Here is a 16,090-nt window from a genome sequence, read left to right as displayed (position 1 = left end):
TCATGTATTTATATATTAAACACATGATATGAAAGTAGTGCCTCATATTCCTCTTGTTTGCGCACACACACACACACACACACACACACACACACACACCAAAAAGCTTAAGCAGGGCATTAGACTTCCGTTTAACACACATGCACACACGCGCACGTGCAAACCATAAAGCTTAAATGGAACATTAGACTTCCATAAAATGTAAACAGAGCACCAGGACTTACATTGTAAATGGGGCACCAGCTTCAGCAAATACATAAAGCAAATGGAGCACATACAAGCTAATACATTAAGTAAATGGAGCACCAGCTTCAGCAAATACATAAAGCAAATGGAGCACATACAAGCTAATACATTAAGTAAATGGAGCACCAGCTTCAGCAAATACATAAAGCAAATGGAGCACATACAAGCTAATACATTAAGTAAATGGAGCACCAGCTTCAGCAAATGCGGCAATAATGGACTTCCATAAAGTAAACATAACACACACACACACACACACACACACACACACACACACACACACACAGGAATTCCATAAAGTAAATGGAGCACCAGCTTCAGGATTTACATTGTAAATGGGGCACCAGCTTCTAAAGTAAATGGGGCACCAGCTTCAGCAAATACATAAAGTAAATGGAGCACACACAAGCTAATACATAAAGTAAACGGAGCACCAACTTCAGCAAATCCAGCACCAGCTTCAGCAAATAGTTTTTAGCTTAAAGCTTCAGCAAATAAATGAAGTAAAGAGAGCAGCAGTTTCCGTAAACGGAGCCTTACGCCTACCCGTGGGTGTTACCTTCCTTAGTTGATTGTTAACAAACACACCGGAGCAGCTTCAGTAAATAAAGTAAACGGAGCCTTAGTCATCTGGCAGCAATGATGTGATCAGGTGCACTATTGTGTTTAAATTCAATGCATGTATGTGTCCTCCATGTCGTTACAAGTCTTGGAGCTGTAAAAGTGGAGGTGCGCTCCCTCCCCCTCATCCTATGGTTACGGCGCATATGTCACCAGAGATATGGTTATACTTCTCCCCCCTGAGGTCAGTGTGTCAGTAGCTGCAACCCAACATATGTGCATTGTGGAGACACAGGTTTGTGCCACCACAGCCATAGCAGAGATAATGAGGGTGATTCAGGGTGTACATGCTAGTCTATGGGAGTACATGTAGTGTATGTGTGATTCCTTGGATACAGTAAATCACACACACTAGGTTGTGCATTGCCTTCTCTGGATCACCTGTTGGGGTGACGGGGCATATTCACAGCCAGTTATCTGCTACATCATAAGATGTCAGCCAACATGGCTCTGGACACACAAAATCCCACTCCCTCAGTGCTAGCACTTCCACAGCTTTATCTATTGAGGAGGTGTCCACTCCAAGGAGAGGGCATCCCCACGGTTGTGGCTGTCATCATGCTGGTACATCTTATAGCAGATGTCAGTTGAGGTCATGTAGTACACAATAATCTAGCCAGAATCACAGTACTCCCTGGCCAAGCCAACTCTCAGGGACGTGCACTGGAAGCTGACATTCACACACAGACTCACACACACACACACACACACACACACACACACACACACACACACACACACATGCAAATATATATCTGAGTTTGGTGTGTGTGTGTGTGTGTGTGTGTGTGTGTGTGTGTGTGTGTGTGTGTGTGTGTGTGTGTATGTGTGTGTGCATGAACACACATATGCATACACATGCACACACACACCCACTTACACATACAGAAAGAGAGAGAGAGAGAGAATAGTGGCTATGGAGTGTTTTGTTTAATAAAAAAATTACAGAAATGACATAACCTAATCAAAGTTACTGATGATAAATAGATCTCAAAGAAAGATAACTGCAATACTTCAATATGACATGACATTTTCAGTTATATTATTTAATTTCTTCCTGTGCAGTATCTGTTTCTACATAATTACCACAACTGGACTGTAGTCTGGTTGAAGATCTGTGCCTTTGACTGAGACAGTGTTCAATGTAATTTAATAGGCTTATGGACATTATTGCCAAGTCTGGTGTTTGATGGAAATGTCTACAGCATAAAGGGAGCTGCTGTCTAAGCAGGAAAATGAGGTGACTGTTACATCAGTGCATGTGCTGAAATGAAACAGTAATGAAGTCAGAATTATATCTTATTGTAACTCCTCTCTCCTTACTGCCACCAAATATCTCATAAAAAGACATATTAGTTCTCCATTAGTGGGTGAGCAACCACTAAGCAGCATACGTATGGCTGAGGTTTTTTTTTTTATTTAATAAAAATCTCAAAAAATGAATTAGTGCATTATGACTGAAGTAAAAGAGGGAATTGGTAATAAAGAAATGTATCTGCCACCAAATATTTGATGATTACAGACCAAGACAGGCTGGATAACTGATATTTTTCTCTTTAATTTGAATAGTCTGAGGCAACAATGACTTAATTTTAGTAGAAAGTATTATATTTTAGTATTCTTATTTGAAACATTCCTAAAAGGACCAAATTATTTATGTATTAAAACTGAATTTCATCTGAAACTAAGTAGAAATTGAGAGTTTATTTTTCACAAGTGCAGCATGGTGCTATTCTTAAGCAATGAAGTATAAGATACCACTTTACTGAAGAAAAGGAAGTGTACATTATACTTTAAAAATGTGGTGTTCAGTGCCTTACACACCAGGGAGTCTTCAACAGTTTAAAAATACAGACACCCTGAAGTGTTTAATTATGTTCAATGAATTGCTCTTCTCATTTTGTAAAAATATAAAATAAGGTTCAGAAAACAATATATTTCTGATCTGTGTAGTTAACTGGAAAAACTTACAGCCACACCTTATCATACTGATTACATTTAAGTCTAACTTTTCTAATAGTTACAATTTAAGTTCATAGGTTCATAGGTTCATAGATTGGTACTAGGTTATTGGCCCTAGGGCCTATATAAGCCTAGCCATAACAATTCCCTGGCTATTTCTCCCCACAATATTTACTTCCCTGGACCCCTGTCTAGCAGGGCGACTGACATGATCCCTGGGGTGAATTTCCTATCTCCCATCCAATCGTCAAGGTTCCTTTTGAAGAGGGCCAAAGAGGCACTCTGCTTGACATGTATGGGCAGTCTATTCCATACATATGAAGTAAAAACTTCAGGTGCCAATCTTGTTGTTGGCACACCAATGACAGGTGCTTTTTTGCACATTCATATCCTAGGGATTTCTGTTTTCCCTGAACTGCAGCATCCTTACAGTTGGTATATATAAGTAATGGGTGTATGAAGAGTGCAGCATCTGCATTGTGGGTTTTAGAGGGGTTTGCCCCCTACAAAAATATTTTTAGTTCCCTTTTCACTTCAGATTCTAGACACATTTGAGTGGTGTTGCTGTTGTAGTTTTGATTGTCAATCACAAACCAGTTGCGGAATCCTAAGAAACTTCATCTGCACCTGCTTAATATGTATTGTGTACTGCACTCAGAAGTGACAAGAATAAAACCCTGTAAACCAGCCTTTCAGAATGACTAACAGCATTTAAACTGTGTGCCTAAAAACAAACTTCAAGTCTAGCAAGTTAGATTTATCTAACCACTCAGCCTAAAGTAAATGGCGATTTATTTCACACACAAGGATAAATACAGGATTATGGCCTATGAATGCAAATGCATGCATGGTGTATACCAGTAACACAGGTTTCTGACTTCACATTGTTTTATACAGTGTGACTTTAAATCTTTCTGATACTATAAGCATACAGATATCCTAATCAAAGTTTATTAATAGAAGTTTTTATCAGTACTCTGCTAACTAAAGTATTGTGTATTTTTACAGCAAAACATGGATAATACCACACAAATCTTTCAAAACAAGGCATATTTCTGATAGATAAATAAATAAATAGTATGAAAAGTGCAACTAGGTGAATCTGAACCACCTTTAGTCTGAAGACATTATTATACTTTGTGTTACTACTGTTCATGGCCCTGAGTAATGTCCACTTACAGAACACCATTAATTCAGATCTAATCTATCACTTGCCTTCCTACATCTGGTATGCTTTTTTATATGAAAGTGATTCAGACAGATACAACTATAGTTATCTGTTATATTTTCTACTTACATGTCTTGTGGAACATCGACTTGATATCATTAATTGTAGCATTTGGTTCAACCTAATGAAAGCAAACAGTGCAATAATTCATCATTTTAGTTGTTATGCAATGTACTGGCCATGTTGTAGAATGTAAAGTAACACAGCTGTTTCGTATTTATTTTAACAAATGTCCTACATTTTAAAATGAATACTATGCCAGAATCATAAAATAGTGCAGTCACATAAAAAGACAAAACAACATGCAAAGTTATGACTGAAACTAGACATTGAATTCACCTATTGTTAATAAAGTAATTTTCCATCTGGTAGCCAACTGGCCTACAAATAAGCTAATATAAGTTTGATATGGGCAGGTCACAGGTGGCCAGCATATAGCCTATACAAGGGGTGACCTTTGTATGAAGATGATAACCATGATAAAAAGATGCTAACTGTGGATAAACCGGCTGTGTTTGTCTGTGTACGTACGATAGCTATATTGATTTTCAGTTTGTACTTCACAAGGACCACATATTGTACTGCAGAATGCAGACTTCTGTAGCCAAAAGTGGGTCTTATTCATTATTGTAAATTAGGAATTTGATGTGTGCATTTAACTTTGTTGGGACTGAGATCAAAACACAAGTGGTATCAGCTTTCCCAGCTCCGTCAAGTTCAGGTTCCAGTTTCCCATCTTTAAGACAGAGTAATAAATTGAGTACTAAAACAACATATATGATGAACTATCAAATTGTATTACGTATGCAAAATAAACATCTGTTGTTGATTTAACAACATTACTAGTTCAAAACTCTCATTAAGGAAGTTGTTAAATAACTGACACATTCATCATTTTAGAACTGCAAGCAAGAATGTTTTTCCATTAAAAAATATGTGATTTTTGTTAAGCCTGGTAATTTTTTATAGCAGACCACACTATTTCACTGCTTGTTGATCTACAAAAATCTATATATGTGTAATTGTGTATGTGTTTCTGAAAAAAGTACCGCTCTTACCTTATCCAGGAAGCATAGCTGTTGCTTGGTCTTCAAGTCAAGGATTTCCACCTCAAAGAAAACAGAAGATTTTATCTTTTTATCAATAACTGGATCTTTTGGCTGATGAATCATACCATCTATACAAGCTTTTTTGATAAAATGTGAGGCACTAAATAAATTTCTTAAATCCACACAATTGATTTGTGTCATTTTTATTTCTGACAAATCTTTATGCGAGTGTCCCTTAAAATCCACACTAGTGTTTCCCATACGCAGACTTCTATACACAAACAGATACTTCCAGCATTATAATTGAAAAGAATTATTACTCCTGTTAGATCTCAGAAATGTCAGACAGAAAGCACATCAGTAAAGTTATTACATATGTGCAGATATATGCAAAGAAAATGGAAAATCCCAAGAGAAACAGCTCTTTGGTAAGTACATGTCTATAAACTCCTGTTTCAAATTTGTTTTCTAATTCAACAACAGCTTGTTTTCACTAGACACACTTGGAGACTCAAAAGTAACTTCCTTTGTTTCTTTCTTTTGGCATAAGATCCCTTTTCTGCTGTAGCTCATGAGTAAAGACGAAGCTGTGTACTTCCTCTGTGCGTGTCGCTTTAGCTCACTGATGCACACTAGAATGCTGAAAAATAAATGCTGACAAGCAGCCAGATTCAGTTCTACTTTAAAAATATATTTGTTTCGTTTTGCAAGTATTCAGCTCTTCAGCAATGCTGACTCTAGGATGTGAAATGCTTATGAATTTCTCCAGTATTAGTAATTCAGTTGTCAAATACTCCTTCAGATACAGCATTAAATTTCCAATAAGCTTTTGGATGGTATTTTCTCATTTTATATGCAGTACATTATTTGTAAATTAAGATCAGGGAATTTTCACTGCATTATCAAATATAAGGTGAAATCAATTCCAGAAAATGTACAGAGAACTGTTGTGGATATTAATACAATTATGCTACTCTATCAGCATATTCGAAATAACTACACATTAATATTACTGTCACAGTACAGATTTTGGAGATTATTGTAATATGGACTTATATTTCTGGGCTATATTTTATTAGTTTATTATTTATTATAATGACTACTCCTAGCTGTGGTACATAAATGTTACAGACTGAACCCATTCTACAAATTACCACATATAAAACATTTATGAAGATTAAATCTAATGAAAGGTTTTTCTGACATTTACATTTTGTATTTAGTTTTAAATCTTCTGTAGTTGCTTTTTCCATTTATTAGTTGATCAACTGGTTTGTGCTGATATCACTGATGGACATCAGTCACTTTCAATGCAGTATTGTGTAGTTACACATCTTTAAAAGGTCGAACACCTTTTCTTAAGTGTAGGTTAGTACTGCCTTTTGTCAAAACTATGTGTTTGTAATTGTATGTAAATGAAAATGTGATAGTAGAATGTATTGGTCATTAACTTTATGTGGCTGGAGCTTTTCTCCTCGGGCCTGCATTAAAAAGAGTCTTTGTGCCCAGTATGACTTCCCAAGTAAACAAAAATCAAAACAAATAAATGACCTTCATCTAGTATATGAGTTCACAAAATGAGAGTTTTTCTTTTCAGTAAGAAAAACTGAGGAGAAAAAGAAAACTGAGATGGGTTTTACAGGAGCAGCTGTCAGATTATGCATCAATGTCACTTTGTAGTCAAAGTATTAGGAGACAATAATCCGCAAATGTTCTTAGTAAATACTTAAATAAATCAATATGTATTCACGGTGTCATTCATGCTGGCTAATGGAATGTTACCTTATTCAGGTCATGATCAGTTTATTATTAATTCCACATACAGGTAACACTTTACAAGCACAGGTAATGTGCTTGGTGTTGCTTCTAGGGTGATATTTTGTTTTTTTGTTTTTTTTTTACATCTCGTTTATAGACATTTATGCTTGCAAAACCATTGATAAAGAAGGGAGAAGGAAGGCTGGGCTAACTTGGTGAGGCCAGGGTTGAGGAGGTGAAGAATAACACTGAAGTCACTGTCATAAGAGTCCATTGTTTGCTTGACTTTAATAATATTAATGATATTGATAACCACTATAAATCAAGCTTCTTAACCCTGCTTATGCTGTACACATACATTACTTGGTGTAATTTAATGCTTACAGGTCTCTTTTCTAAGACTAGGCCTTCCTACCTTTTCCCTAAACCAGAAATGATGAGGAACACGAACTTATTCACCTACCCCCTCAACTCCCCCTCCTCTAGCAAGGCCTCTATCTCTTGGTTACAGTAGTGGGTCTACTGATTGTCTGGGCCGTTTATTTACCCAGTGACATAGGCTTTCTGCTTATCTTAGCTATAATGTACTGCATATGTCTCTATGCCACCAGTTCAGAGAGAGGTTAGAGTCTTCCTTTTTTCTGGTAACTGCCTTATGCTAATACTACAAGTGGACTAAAAAACTCCTCACTTTTTCTATCCAACCCTTATTCAACAGAATGAAGTAGTGAAACTATTCTGGAGACAGTGTTACAAGCATCTCAAATATTATTCCTAGGGCCTTTTCCAGTCCCTGCAACAATAATCTAAAACAAGTTATAAAGAGCTTTTATAATGTGTTCCAAACATGGCTATTTCTACAAAATACGCTCATTTTTATTATTTTATTTGATCTTTTGTAAGTGCTCTTATTCTACCTGCAGGGGTATCACCTATCCATCCTACAACATAATAAGATCTTATACACTACAAAAATAATTATTCTTGGAATCAGCTTCTATGTATCATTTCAACCCATATCCTCACACAGACAGCAAAATCCCTAGATATGATGATGCAGAGAAATTCTTCAAAAAGAATGGATGGAGCACCCAGCCTAGTGGAAGAAGTAACCATTAGTTTAGCGCTATGCTGATCTAAACCCCATATCTGATTAACAAACAAATAAAGAAGTAAATAAGGCATGGAGAAGTGCAACCAAATTCCTGCTCCTTTCCTGCGCCTGGAAATAAATGTTCCATGATCCTAGCTCAGTTTTTCTAAATTTCCCTGTCTTCAAGATTAGGACCAAGAAGCTTAGCTTCCCTCCTCATTGATTTAATCCGGAAGAACTAGTTAGGTAGTGTATTTGGGATCTAACTTTTGTCACACACACATTTGCTCCCACATTCAGAACTCATGGTGGTTACCAAGGAAACATCCCCAACTGATACTAGTGTCCAGTTGTGGGTCTTTCAAATATGTTTGATGTAAGAATCCAGCATATCAATGTTCTGGCTTAAACTTCCTGCCCAAAATTAATAGTATATAACTCTGGTATCTCAAGGCCTTCTCTCACTGGCAGATGACAAAGGTGTTTTAAAACTAGTCTAAGATCATCTAGCTGACCAGCTCAGTTCATTATATCATTTGTTACCTTTATAGTACTCACACTGGGAGCTTCATAGGTGTCCTCTGGACTAGATACAGTAACTGTGGGATGACCACCACCTGGATTACTATTATCTTCTAGTGAAATAGGAGCTACATGTTTGTCCAAAACATAGGTGTAGAAAACTTATCTCTATCAGTCAAAGGATTATATCTTTTGTGGCAATCATGCCCTGGCCCAGCAATCAAGGAGCCTCAATCCTAACAACTAACACCAGGGAGGTCATCACCTAGAAGAAGAAAACTAATACACACAGTAAAGTACAATTTCCCTTAAGTGCACACAGAGATCACAGTTAGTCTGGGGCAAGTTGCTCCCTTGCTCACCAGGTCCCCAATAAGACTCACCACTTGCAGAGCTATAGGGTCCAGGTCTCAGCCTAGCTGGGCAAGCTAAAACCTCCAGTACACTCTCTATCCAACCAGTGCTTCGTGTCCCTGCCCAAGTAGCTGACACAACACACACACACACACTTTGAGATAAGTATTCATACAACTTCACAGACACTCCTGGGAAAGGCTGACACAGATTCTCCAGCTGTGCCCGTTTACCCCGACTATACGGTAGTAATTTCTGCCACCACCAGCTAATATTATCAGCTAATAAAAGGCCCTTAAAAGGGTGTCCAATTATTGCTGTGCAGTATTATAATCCAATGGTAGCATGACTAACAGTCAAGGCTTAATTTGGAGTGACTTAAACAGTAAAATCTGTAAATATGTAATGTACTTAGAGGTTAAATTATCTCTACATAAACCAGCCACAGGTAAAGGTTTTAAAATATTTTATAATAAATAATTAAAACACAAGACAATACTACTATACCACAGAGATATCTAAGAGTTCAGAGATCACACAGAGACATAAAACAATACAGTAGGACAGGTCTGATGTCAAAGAAAAACACTTAATCTAACTTTTTAATCTTTAGCTAATCTTAAGAGAAAACACAGTGCTATAATCCTACTTACATACATAAAGAGCAAGCAGTGCTGGGTTAGATGTCCAAGATCAAAATGCTTCTAGTCTCTCACTCAACAATAGTTTTTAAACACTAACCAATGGCTCTCTAAGGCCCTCCCAAATTACATCATTTCTGACACTTAGTCTGGAGTTCCCAGGCCACAAACTGCATTATTTAGCAAGCTAACACCTGCTCAGGAGACTACAACAATAAAAGGCATTTCACATATACACTCTAGCAGAAACCAGAGCAATAAATCACCTTCCACATGTAAATTCTGGCCCTTAACTTTAACCTTAAAACAATGGGTCTGAAACCTTCATCCAGACTCACTGGAGCTGACATGTAAAACATCAAAGAGATTCATAAGATCTTTTCAATTTCAATAGACACATTTGAAATGCTTGGCTTGGTTTTCCTTACAGCAGATGGCAATGTTGCAACAATATTGAAGTTCACATTTGACATTGTTTTGTTTCATTTAAAAAACACAAACCTGTATTTTACATTTATTTATACAGTTGATAGAATTATTTATCAAATTCTATTTGACTAGGCTGGCAGCCTTCATCCATCTTCCTCCAATCTTCACACCACCACCCCCGGGGAACTCAAGCAAGTTTTTCAAGTGACCCTTGAGAAACATCGCTTCAGAGTGTCAGGTGTATCTGGGTGTTCCTCACTCCATTCCCTGTCTTGAGAGCCCATCTGCATTGGCATTGCTACTCCCACTGTGGTGCTGCACTGACATATCATATGCTTGCAGCCACAGGATCCATCTTAGCAGCTTGGCATTTTGCTGACTGGCTCTGTTTAACCATGTTTGGGGGTTGTGATCTGTCATCACAATGAATTTTCTTCCATACAGATAAGGCTGAAGTTTTTGTAGTGCCCACACTATGGCTAGACATTCCTTTTCTACCACTGCATAGCATTCCTCCCTGGGTTGGAGCCTACGACTGAGATAAACCACTGGGTGCTCTTCTCCCTCTGAAGAAATCTGGCTAAGTACAGCCCCCACCCCATAGTTTGAAGCATCCACCTGCACAACAAATTATTTGCTATAGTCTGGACTGGCTAACACAGGGGGTCCTCCCAAAGCTTCCTTAAGCTTCTGAAATGCCTGCTCACATGCTGGGGTCCACACTACTTTATCTGGCCTGTTCTTCCTTGTCAGGTCTGTGAGGGGAGCAGCTATGGTACTATAATTGGGAACAAACTTTCTGTAGTACCCTGCTGTCCCTAAGAATGTCCTCACCTGCTTTTTGGTAACAGGTGCAGGCCATGCCTGAATGGCTTCCACTTTGGCAGGTTCTGGCCTTATCTTACCACTCCCCACTCTATGTCCTAGGTAGGACACCTCTGCCATACCCACCTGACATTTGCTTGGCTTAATGGTCAACCCTGCCCTCTGTAGTCTGCCCAGCACCTTCCTGACATGCTGAAGGTGCTCTTGCCAGGAATGGCTGTAGATAACAATATCATCCATGTAAGCAAGGTCAAACCCTCCTGCTCCTGCTAAGATATGATCTACCAGCCTCTGGAAAGTTGCTGGGGCATTCTTCATCCCAAAGGGCATCTTTGTGAACTCATACAAGCCAAAAGGAGTCACAAAGGCTGACTTCTCTCTAGCATTGGGAGTCAAAGGCACCTGCCAGTAACCCTAGGTAAGATCAATTGTTGTAAGATACTTAGCCCCGCCCAGCTGCTCTAGGGCCTTATCTGTCCTAGGTATGGGGTAAGCATCTGCCTCTGTGTGACTATTTAATTTCCTGTAATCCATACAGAACCTAGTGCTGCCATCCTTCTTTGGCACCAGTACCACTGGAGAGGCCCAGGGACTGTTGGACTCCTGAATCACCCCTAATTCCAACATCTCCTGTACCTCTTCCCTCAGAGTCTATTTGACTCTCTCAGGCACCCTATAAGGGGCCTGCTCGATAGGCCTTTGGGGTCCTGTATCCACCTGGTGCTGCATCAGGTGGGTGCTCCCTGGTTTCCTGGTGAACATGCCCCCAAACTCCTGCAACACTGCTTGGATTATTTGAACCTGGATAGGAGATAGCTGCTGGGAAATTGCTACCCTTTCCACTGAGGTGTCAGCCTGAGCCTCACTGAGGAGATCAGTCACAAGATCTCTCTCAGACTCCTCCTGCAATCCATTGCAAATGCTCAGCACAAGGGCCTCCCTATCATGGTAAGGTTTCATCATGTTAACATGGTACAATTTGTTCCCCTGCCTTCTGCCTAGCAGTTCCACCATGTAGGTAACATCACTTACCTTTCTTACCACCTTGTAGGGTCCCTCCCAAGCCACTTACAACTTGTTGTGTCTGACGGGAATGAGAACCATCACCTGCTGCCCTACAGCATACTCTCTAGCTCGAGCATTCCTGTCATACCACACCTTTTTCTGTTGTTGGGCTTATGCCAGGTTCTCCTGGGTCAGGCCCATGAGTTCCCTAAGCCTTGTCCTGAGGTTCAGGACATATGCCACAACAGACTCCTTGTGAGACTCATACTCACTTTCAAAATCATCTCAAATTAAATCTAGAGGTCCCCTCACCCTATGCCCATACAGCAACTCAAAGGGTGAAAAACCTGTTGATTCCTGGGGAACCTCTCTGTAAGCAAACAACAGATGGGGCAAATATTTGTTCCACTCCCTCTTAAACTGATCTGCAAATGCCCATAGAATGGACTTGATTGCAGAGTTTAACCTCTCAAAAAGACCATTAGTCTGGGGATGGTAGGGGTTGGTCTTCATGTGTACAGGACTTCCACAGACAAGCCAGCAGGTCTGACATAAAATTGTCACCTATGTCAGTCAGTATTTCCTTTGAGAAACCTACCCTACTAAACATCTCTAGCAAAGCATTTGCCACCTTCTCGGCCTCAATGGAGGACAAAGCCACTGCCTCAGGGTATCGTGTAGCATAATCTACAATCACTAGGATATACTTTTTCCCTGTGGAACTTGAGGTACTCAGAGGATCCACTATACCCATAGCTACCCTCTGAAATGTCTCCTCAATCACAGACAAAAGCATCAAAGAAGCTCTCACCTTGTCTCCTGCCTTGCCTGCCTTTTGGCACTGCTCACAGGTCCTGCAGTACCCTGCTACATCTCTGGAAATTCCAGGCCAATAGAAAGTTTGCATAATACGCCTCTTTGTACATTTTATGACCATATGACCTGCAAAGGGAATATCATGGGCTATGGCTAGAAGCACCAGATGGTAAGTTCTAGGCACTACCAACTGCTGTACTCTCTCACCTTCTAGCCCTCCCTCAGGGGTCCACTCTCTGTACAGTAACCCTTTGTTCCAGTATACAGATTCCCCCTTCCCATGAGAATCAGGTGACACCCTAGCTACCTTCCTCAGGCCTTGCAATGTAGGGTCTGAGAGTTGAGCCTGTCGCAAGTATCTCCTTGTAACCCTTCTCAGCTCCCTTTCCACAGGAAGTCTGGCATCCTCTGACAGTGGTGCCTCACTGTCAGCCTGGGTACTACTACTCACCTCTACCTTTGCAGTTACACTGTCCAAGGGATCATCAGTACCCACAAGCAGCTGTGGCTCACATTCAGGCTCACTGCTACAGCGTAGCTTACTCCCTGAAGTAACCACCTCAGCAGTCCTGGCTGCAAGTATGCAGTCTGTCTGGGTCTCCTCCAGGCTACCAAACCCACATGCTTGTCTCCTAGCCTCACTGCATGTAACTGCATAAGTACATAGTACTGCCTCATCCAAATCCTTCCCTCTGAGGACATCTGCAGGATGGTAGTTCCATACCCCTGTTGTCTCAAGACAACCCACTGTTGACATTTTATCTTTCCCACTTACTCGCTCCCTCACCTTTGGTTCCCCACCTTGCCTCCTTGGACATCTGTGTGCCATATGGCCCCACTGGTTGCATTCAAAACATTTAACCCTAGCTCCTGGACGTATATCTGGACTAGTGGCTTCCCCTGCTACTGGTGGATTCTGTTGGGGAAGTCTGTGCTGCCCACCATGGATTCCTTTAGTCCCATGAGCAGTAATGGGGTCCCTTTCCTGTGCAGGGCTGCCCTGCTTGCTAGGTATAGGTCTCCCTTCTTCCCCACCTCCTCTGAAGTAGCACACTATCAGCTAACAAGATCCTCATGTCCTCAGGCAAAGTGCTAAGGGCTTGTTCCCTTACTACAAGGTCTGCCAGCCCTTCCAAAGTGGTGACTTGACATCCACTCACCCAGCTATGAAAATAACTGCTCAGTTCAGCAACATATTCACATACATTTTCATCTGCCTAGTGTCAAAGCTCACAAAACTTGTTCCTATACATTTCAGGTGTTAGCTTAAAACATTCCAACAAGTGTCTTTTTACAGCAGTATAATCAAAGCAATCAGTGTCATGCATTTTTGCTAAAGAAGTTACAGCTTTACCATGGAGTAAGGGTGTCAGGAACCATACCCAGAGCCCTTGGTCAACTTCATACTGTTTACATACCCGCTCAAGTATATGAATGAAGCTATCAAAATTATTCCAATGAAGCTATCAAAATTATCCCCCTCTTTAAACTGTGGAAGAAATTTATTAACCTTTTGTGCTTCTGGGTTCTGGTTACTCCCTTCCCCATTACCTCCATAACTCTGGGAAGAGTCAGCATTTCCCTCTCATGCTTCTTCTGCCATTCATTTCCCTCAGCTTCTAGACTCCTCATTTTCTCATCTGCTTCTAGTTCCATATGCCTGGCCTCCAACTCAAGTCTCTTTAGCTCCAGCTGGATTTTTAAGTCCACTGTAGAAAGGTTGAGCTGTCCATTCTCTGAGGATATTGTATCTCCACTGTCAGTCTGATTGTCCTCCAGGCTGCTGTTTTCTGATGCAGCTGTAACCAAGGCTGCAATCAGGTCTGCCTTAGTTAGGTTTCCATGCACCAGTCCCCTAGTCTGGCACATCTCTGCCAGCTGGCTTTTTGTCAGCTTTCCATACTCCTCTGTTGACATGCTGCCTGCTCACCCTGACTAACACTAAGCTAACAAAAGAAATAAAACAATTGTGATCTGAACTCTGAGTATATACTGCGTGGCTGTTTTAGAGTACAAAACACTTTTAGAGATCACTGTACATAAGCAACAGGAATTCGCTCTACACACACCACTACAAGCCAGTTAGTGTTTGCCAACTAATCAATATGTGATGTGGATCCCACCATAGCAAACCAATATTTGATAGGATATCCAAACCACTGCCACCAATATGTGACGACCGTGCCCTGGCCCAGCAATCAAGGAGCCTCAGTCCTCACCACTAACACCAGGGAGGTCGTCTCATAGAAGAGGAAAGGATAAATAATACACACAATAAAGTACAATTTCCCTTAATTACACACAGAGATCACAGTCAGTCTGGGGCTGGTTGCTACCTTGCTCACCAGGTCTCCAATAAGACTCCTCACTGGCACAGCTATAGGGTCCAGGTCTCAGCCTAGCTGGGCAAGCTAAAACCTTCAGTACCCTCTCTATCCAACCAGTGCTTCATGTCCCTGCCCAAGTAGCTGACACAACACACATACACTCTGAGATAAGTATTCATACAACTTCACAGACATTCCTGGGAAAGGCTGACAGATTTTCTAGCTGTGCCCCTTTACCCAGACTATATGGTAGTAATTTCTGCCACCACTAGCTAATATTATCAGCTAATAAAAGGCCCTTAAAATGGTGTCCAATTATTATTGTGCAATAATATAATCCAATGGTAGTATGACTAACAGTCAAGGCTTAATTTGGAGTGACTTAGACAGTAAAATATGTAAATATGTAATGTACTTTAGAGGTTAAATTATCTGTACATAAACCAGCCACAAGTAAAGTTTTAAAATATTTAATAATAAATAATTAAAACACAAGACAATACTACTATACCACAGAGATATCTAAGAGTTCAGAGATCACACAGAAACTTAAAACAATACTGTAGGACAGGTCTGATGTCAAAGAAAAACACTTAATCTAACTTTCTAATCTTTAGCTAATCTTAAGAGAAAACACAGTGCTATAATCCTACTTACATACATAAAGAGCAAGCAGTGCTGGGTTAGATGTCCAAGATCAAAATGCTTCTAGTCTCTCACTCAACAATAGTTTTTAAACACTAACCAACAGTTCTCTAAGGCCCTCTCAAATTACATAATTTTTGACACTTAGTCTGGAGTTCCCAGGCCACAAACTGTATTATTTAGCAAGCTAACACCTTCTCAGGAGACTACAACAATAAAAGGCATTTCACATATACACTCTAGCAGAAACCAGAGCAACAAATCACCTTCCACATGTAAGTTCTGGTCCTTAACTTTAACCTTAAAACAATGGGCCTGAAACCTTCATCTAGACTCACTGGAGCTGACTTGTAAAACATCAAAGAGATTCATTAGATCTTTTCAATTTCAAAAGACACATTTGAAATGCTTGGCTTGGTTTTCCTTACAGCAGATGGCAATGTTGCAACAATCTTGAAGTTCATATTTTACAGTGTTTTCTTTCATTTAAAAAACACAAGCCTGTAGTTTACATTTATTTATACAGTTGATAGAATTATGTATCAAATTCTATTTGACTAGGCTGGCAG

At 40.0% G+C, this 16,090-nt stretch overlaps 1 protein-coding gene across 2 annotated transcripts in view; it reads right to left on the bottom strand.

Annotated features, from left to right (window-relative positions):
- LOC122813391 (very-long-chain enoyl-CoA reductase-like) overlaps nt 1–16,090 on the bottom strand; it is a 470,825-nt gene that overhangs the window by 127,081 nt on the left and 327,654 nt on the right. For both annotated transcript variants that reach the window (XM_044085687.1, XM_044085688.1), the window contains 2 exons: nt 5,116–5,166; nt 4,127–4,178 (listed from right to left, as the gene is read on the bottom strand). In XM_044085687.1, coding sequence (XP_043941622.1) covers nt 4,127–4,178; nt 5,116–5,166 — 103 coding nt within the window. The remainder of the gene's footprint in view (nt 1–4,126; nt 4,179–5,115; nt 5,167–16,090) is intronic.

The sequence above is a fragment of the Protopterus annectens genome, chromosome 10.part0 (genome assembly GCF_019279795.1).
Source record: "Protopterus annectens isolate FY-2018-M chromosome 10.part0, PAN1.0, whole genome shotgun sequence".
In the NCBI taxonomy this organism is placed as follows: domain Eukaryota; kingdom Metazoa; phylum Chordata; order Ceratodontiformes; family Protopteridae; genus Protopterus; species Protopterus annectens.
The sequence above is the reverse complement of the archived record's forward strand: the minus strand, read 5'-3'. Positions and strand labels throughout refer to the sequence as shown.